General features: G+C 52.7%; 2 protein-coding genes across 2 annotated transcripts in view; both read right to left on the reverse strand.

Moving 5' to 3' along the window:
* LOC102680868 overlaps positions 1–3,714 on the reverse strand; it is a 37,896-nt gene extending 34,182 nt beyond the window's left edge. Inside the window, exon 1 of the mRNA XM_031514242.1 lies at positions 3,670–3,714. Coding sequence (XP_031370102.1) covers positions 3,670–3,714 — 45 coding nt within the window. The remainder of the gene's footprint in view (positions 1–3,669) is intronic.
* Positions 3,715–4,140: 426 nt separating this feature from the next.
* The window catches only part of LOC116186572 (dachshund homolog 2-like), a gene marked incomplete at its 5' end in the record, with an annotated part of 15,669 nt that continues 13,477 nt past the window's right edge, over positions 4,141–6,332 (reverse strand). Inside the window, one exon of the mRNA XM_031514241.1 lies at positions 4,141–4,256. Coding sequence (XP_031370101.1) covers positions 4,156–4,256 — 101 coding nt within the window. The remainder of the gene's footprint in view (positions 4,257–6,332) is intronic.

The following is a 6,332-nucleotide window of genomic DNA, read 5'->3' on the forward strand; positions in this document are numbered from 1 at the left end:
CCCAACCAATTCGCGACCCATTATTGCCTCTTAAAGCCTCTTCCTCGCCGCGTCTCTCCTCATCTTCTCGCCCATCCTCCTCCGCGACGTCGTCCGTCGACCAAGGAATATCTACTTACTCACTTAAGCTCGAGCAAAAACCACCAAATTCGAGCGTTCGTATAAACTATCTTACTTTTTTCCCCTCCTCCTCTTACTGTTTAAACTAAGCCTAACCGTGTTATCGTAGTACACGTACACACGCACGCGCGCGTGTTACTTTCTTCAACGTGACGTTGAAAACTATAACGACGCATGTCGTTCGTTTACTCCTCCGACGCGTACGTCCATAAACTTTGGAGGAGGAACACCACCACGTTCCCGATCACCGTTCTAACTAACCGTTAAGAACATTTCCGGATACAATGAGCTAATATCTGCCCGTTTGTTTCTGCAACGCTGGTCGCGTGACTTCGGCGTGGCGGATCGCGACGACGAGTTTCCGGGATCGGTGAATCAGAATGGTGGTCTCGCAAAGGATTCGAGCGAAGCCAAGTGTAGGGTGGTAATCGACACGTTTCCACGCAGTGGCGTCGATTCTAGAGGAGCGTAAGGACTGCGTGCCCTACGCTGGAACGGAGACAAGGGAGGAGGACGACGTTGTTGCACGCATCATCCCTCTCTCTCTCTCCTTCCACCGGTTGCCTCGAGAGCAGTTACAATACAGGAGGGAGGGTTCCGCCTGGTATCGGTGTGTGTAAACTGTTCACTTCAAAGCAAATCAGCTATCGTTACGCACGGGAGCATCGACGTCATCCGATGTCCATACCCGTTCTCGTTGTTGTTGTTGTTGTTGTTGTTGTTGTTGTTGTTGTTGTTATGGTCGTCGTTGCTCTCTTCCTAGTCTTAGTCGTAGTCGTAGTCGTAGACGTGATCGCAAGCTCTTTTGAGAAAGCTCCGCGTTTCTTTGCGCCGCGGACAGATACCTCCGATGGATATGTTAGTCACGGATTATCGATCCGTGACGAGGGATGAATCTAATACGAGTAATTATAGGACGCGCAAGCCTGTATTGTCGCCGAGCATTGCGTCAATAATCTTTGAGGGGATCGTCAACCGTGAACGTGTGCCTAATGAACGGTTATCATTCCACCGAGCTTTTTCGATTCAGGCCTCTATATATTTCAACGCGAACCTTGACATTTACGAAACCACGGATTTGCCTGGTAGGTTTCGCAGGTTTAAAAATCTCTCTCTTCGACGGAGAGATGTCCAACGTCGAGCAATAGTAGATGTAATCCTCGCGCTAAGACTCTCCTCCCGGCCGATAGCGTGACGAGCGCGCTCGAAACGGGGGAGAGAGCGAGAGAGGGAGGGGGCGTGGGGGGTTGAAACGCGGCAAACTCCCTTGGGTCCCAATTACACCGACACCCGATCCTGGCATTACGGGCCGGCTAATTCGAGGGAGGGCGAGGAAGGAGCGTCGCGTGTATAAATCTCGGTAGGTAGGTTGATTGTACAGTTTCAATTCCGTTTGTCGCCACCATCGCGCTTCGTTACCGACGAAACGAGCAACGAGAGAGCGAGGGAGAGAGAGGGAAGNCGGAGACAACGTGGGAAACGTTTCTCCGCGTTTCTTCCGCGAGAGGGGGAAAAAAACGCACCTCGTTTTCCTCTCGCGCACACTCGTGGCGTGGGCAAACAAACTTTCTCTCCCTCCCTCTCCCTCTCTCTCGGTCTTTTCCAAATAAAGAGTGGAATATCGGAGCGAGCGAGCGAGCGAGCGGGAAAATCGTCGAGGATCGAGATGTCGGTCGGAGGAATCGGTCGTCGAAGAAACGGTACGTCGCAAAGGTCGTCTTCGTTGTTCGACGCGTGTACCCATTACAAATCCCTTCGGAAGGAGGCACCGACTCCTCCTCTACCAACCCCTGCCAGGATAATAGCGAGCTGCTCGGTCCGCGGGGGGTCCAAGATTTCGACCTTTACCGAAATGCCAACCGGCGAGGAGGGGAGCGGCTTTAAACGGGCTAATAACGCCGCGCCCTCCCTTCGATTCCTCCCTTCCTGCACAAATTGCCTAGGCAGCGAGGCCGTAAAAATTGATAAAGACATCGCGTCGATTTCCTCTCTCTCTCTCTCTCTGTCGCGCCCAGTTCTCGAGCTCGAACGAAAGGAAAACGCTTGCTTGTTTCATTCGCGGTTTGGTCATTAGCCGGATGAGAGAGGATGAGGTCTTAGGCGAGCGGTTTCGAGTCAATATTCTCGGATGATCGATCATCCGGCCGGAACCGCGGGAGGCCTCGCGCAAATTAAGTATCGTCTTACGTTGGCCGCCGCCTTTAAGAATCGTCGAAAAATACGAGGGAAACACGGGGTGGATGGAATCGGTCGGTGCGTGGCATCGATCATCCGCGTATAAACGTGCGGAACTGTCGATGGTGGGCGAGGAGGAGGAGGGTGGAAGGAAAAGTTTCGCCTCGGAAAGATAAAGGTTTCTATAGTCGGAGGAGAAGAGGGAGGGAGGGGGGTGGGTTGGTGGACTATTTCCTATATTTGCGATATCATAGAACTCGCTTGACATTATGGGTGGCGTCGGGGGTGGCGCCGAGGGATAGATGGGCTATTCCGTGAGACCGGCTGTCATATTCATGTATTGACACTGAGCTGGTTGACTAATGGACTGGTGTTGTCACAGTGTCGTGTTACCGCGAGGGCCGGGCCCCCTTGCAACTCGTTTTTCCTGCGAATCGACCGAAACGCCGCGACGACTTTGTCCACGCGTTTGATTCGCCCGCGTTCGGGCGAAGGGAGAATCATCGACGTGGCGAAAGAAGCGAAAGGGGAGAGGGGGGTGGTGGAAGGGGGAAATAGGAAGAAAACAAAAAATATATATCGGCTCGATCGAGCCGGTGGACGGATCGACGCGGCGAGAACGCGCGCGTCGGATAGGGAATTTTTTTTTTTCTTTTTTCCTTTTTTTCTTTTTTTTTTTTTTTTTTGATACGGATCGCAATATAGCGAGGATCGCGCGCGCACGTCCGCCCCGAAGCACGCGGATATTCCTGTCGGTCTTCTCGACTTTTACATATTTATCGCGTCTCGCATTGTGCTCGCGTCAGCCGGGACGCCGACATCTTTTGCCAGGAAAATCCGCGATATTGAATTTGCCCGCCACCCTTCCGCCGTTTTCCGTCCGCCTCCCCCTCTTTCCAACCCGTTCCTTTCGTCCACGACCGCCGAATCGATGATTCGTTCGCGAACGAACGTTCGTGGTCCAAAAGAGTGAAAAAAAAAAAAATAAAAAAAGAGAGAGAAAACGCTCTCGCGCGTGGTTCCGCGCGTTCTCCTCCTCCTCGTTCCCCTCGGAGAGGGAGAGCGGTAACGGGAGCCTCGAAATCTCTCGGCCGGGATCTCGATCCTCGATCCTCCCTGAGCCGCGTCACAATAGGGGAGGGGGAAGAGAGACCGCTTCTGCGTGCTCGTTTTTTTCTTTTTCTCTCCTTTTTTGTTTTCGGCGCGAGGCGAAAAAACGAGGGAGAGAGAAAGAAGACGGGCGGACAAAGGGGTGTGGGTGTCGATCGAGGCAGGATCGAATAATAGTAGTGGTGGTGGTGGTGGTGGTGATAGTAGGAGGTGGTCAAAGAGAAGCGGAGCCCGTAAACGCGAGACGACTATTCTATTACGGACTGACATTCGATACAAACTTGGTCGAGCGATCACGGCCTTTGCCATGCTCCTTCCACGTTTCCTTCCTTCCTTCCTTCCTCTACCCCTGCGTTTCTACCCTTGGTACTCCATTAAAGTCGCGAAACAGCCGGGACGAATCCTCGGCGAGACAGAGAAAGAGGAGAGAGAGAAAGAGAGAGAGAGACTAGCCGTGACTCGTAGGCTAGAGGGTCCTTCGAGGCTGGAATAATAGGATACGGTGAGAGACTTTATAGCCGCGTGTCTCTTCGCGACCGCTTTGATTTATCGCGGAGTTAAATGGCTCGACGCTGTTACGCCCTCTCTCCGGGAACCTTTCTCCTGCTCGCGGATGAGGGTACGACGCGAGGCGAGCGTATGGTAACACGCCTAGATTCGTCGTAAACGCGCGTCCGTTTGGTCGGTTTGGGACAGGCATCCGTGAACGATGCGGAATTTCGCGCGAAGTTTCATATCGGTCCCGAGCATCTATCGACTCCACTCACCTCGAACCTTCTGCTCGTCCTGAAGCTGTCGCTCGAGGCTGTCCTTAACCTCCCTCTCTCGGAGAACGTCCATCTTCAACTCGGCTGTAATCAGAAAGATAAAAAGGAATCTTAACGTGGCGTGTCTCTAAAGCGGACTTTAGTTAAGGGTTTAGTTAGGAACTCTCTCTCCTCCCCTCCTTTGGAAGATGGCATAGGAGAAGAATATTGCACGGTCTGGCGGGTTCGTGATTAAATCCAACGGGCGAGGACCGGACCGGATAGTTAGCTCTAATAGAATTACGTGGAAACGCACCACGAGGAGGAGAGAAATCCTCGACCGCCGCCGTTGCGTTCTCCGCTCTTGTCTCCAAGACGCTCGCCCCTTTCTCCGTCTTCTCGGCTACAACAACCCTCCTTCTCTCACCCTTGGGACTCGCCACGCTAAATTAGCCATTTCGAATCTCGGCGAGAGCCTGATGGAGTGGTGGAGAGAGAAAGAGAGAGAGAGAGACAGAAATTCGTTGAGAAATTCCCTGTTCTGACTTTCGTCTTCCTCCCCCCGATTTCGGATTTTCGGTTTAAGAAAAGCCGCGGAAAGAAGCGTGGCCGACTGTATATCGGCTCGATTATCGACGTTCACCGACGACGCTTCCCTTGGGAGTGGGGAGTATCGATGAGAAAGGGAGAGAAGTCGGTAAAAAACGTTGCCAACCTCTCTAAATCAAGCGGGCTAATTCGGTTTAACGGAAGAAAAGAAAGAGGGAGGGAGAAACCGAAGCCACCCTCTCTCTGCTCCTCGAATTACATTTCCGTAGCCAATGAGCCGCGCGCCTCGTAACGCGTCTCGCGGCTCATCGACCGATAATCCGCTCGTTAGATCGCTACCAATTTGCCGACATTTCGCAAGGATCGTTCTTTCTCGCGATTTCTCGAAAGCGATGAAAACCAACTCCCTTCGCCAACTACTACTTCGACGAAACGACCTAATCCAACCGGGGAGGGGAGGAGAGAGAAAGCTAATTCCAACGTTTCAAGCTTTCACCCTTCGCCAAACGTATCCGTTCCAAATTTAATATCTCTCTATTCCCTTCCTCCTCCTCCTCCTCCTCCTCCTCCTCTTTCTCCCCCTCGACGACGAATCGTCTCGAAATACGAAAAAATGGTGTGGCGATAGTTGGTCGCCTCGAATTCGAAATTTGGAATTTGGAACGGGTAGGGAGGGGGCGATCAGGCGCGCGGGAGAATGGAGCCCGGTAGATTAGGGGTAGGGTAGAGGGGTGGCGCGTCTCAGCAGTCTGCCGGCAATTTGAGAGCGTTTGCGAGGTCCATTAACGGCGGTAACTCTTCACGACCGGCCGCCACGAAGATTCAATTTGAATGCTAACCAGAATAGGAAGTTCGCGCCGGTGCNCATACCCTCTTGTCTCCTTCCTTGTCTTCTTCCCCCCTCCTTCCTCCCCTGTTTACGCTTTCATCGACGAGGCTCCCTTTTAAATACAACCGTCCCACCTTTACATATTTTCGAGGGAAACGGGATAAAGTCGGAAGTGGCGAAAATCAATTCCTCGAGAAGGCGGCGGAGGAGAAAGAGAGAGAGAGAGAGAGGGAGGGAGGGGTTGCTGCCGTTGCCGCTGCTGCGAGCTTATTGAAATTCGACCGCGAGCTCGGAGCCATTAAAATTTCAGGGATTAACGTTGGCCGCGACGAACTTCTTCCTCGTAGTAAGTAAGTGAGTGAGTGAGTGAGTGAGTGAGTGAGGGAAAACTCTTCCTCTTCTTTCTCCCTTTCAACTATCTAAGAATCGCACTTCGGGGGCGACGATCGTTTCGATATCATGGTTATCGTTGGAAAATTGGAAATTGGAAAATAGTCGGGAGGGCGGACGAGTGGAAGGTTTGGAAGGATTATCGGAGGTGCCGGGCGAAGGATTCATCGGCGATAATAATATTCACGGTAGCTGGAGCACTCTGGCCCGGCAACAATAACAGTGCAACGGAACGTGCATGCCACTGTTACCGGAGCGATTCATGGTTATTGATTAGTATATAGTTGGCGGGAAGACGGGTGGTGGTGGTGGCGGTGTAGCGTTCACATCCCCGCAGGGCTTGTACGACGACGTGTACGCGTGGTATAGCTTCTGCGCGGCGCTAAGATATTCGCCAGGGCCCGAGGCCACCC

The sequence above is a fragment of the Apis dorsata genome, unplaced genomic scaffold, assembly GCF_000469605.1.
Source record: "Apis dorsata unplaced genomic scaffold, Apis dorsata 1.3 scaffold_939, whole genome shotgun sequence".
Lineage (NCBI taxonomy): Eukaryota > Metazoa > Arthropoda > Insecta > Hymenoptera > Apidae > Apis > Apis dorsata.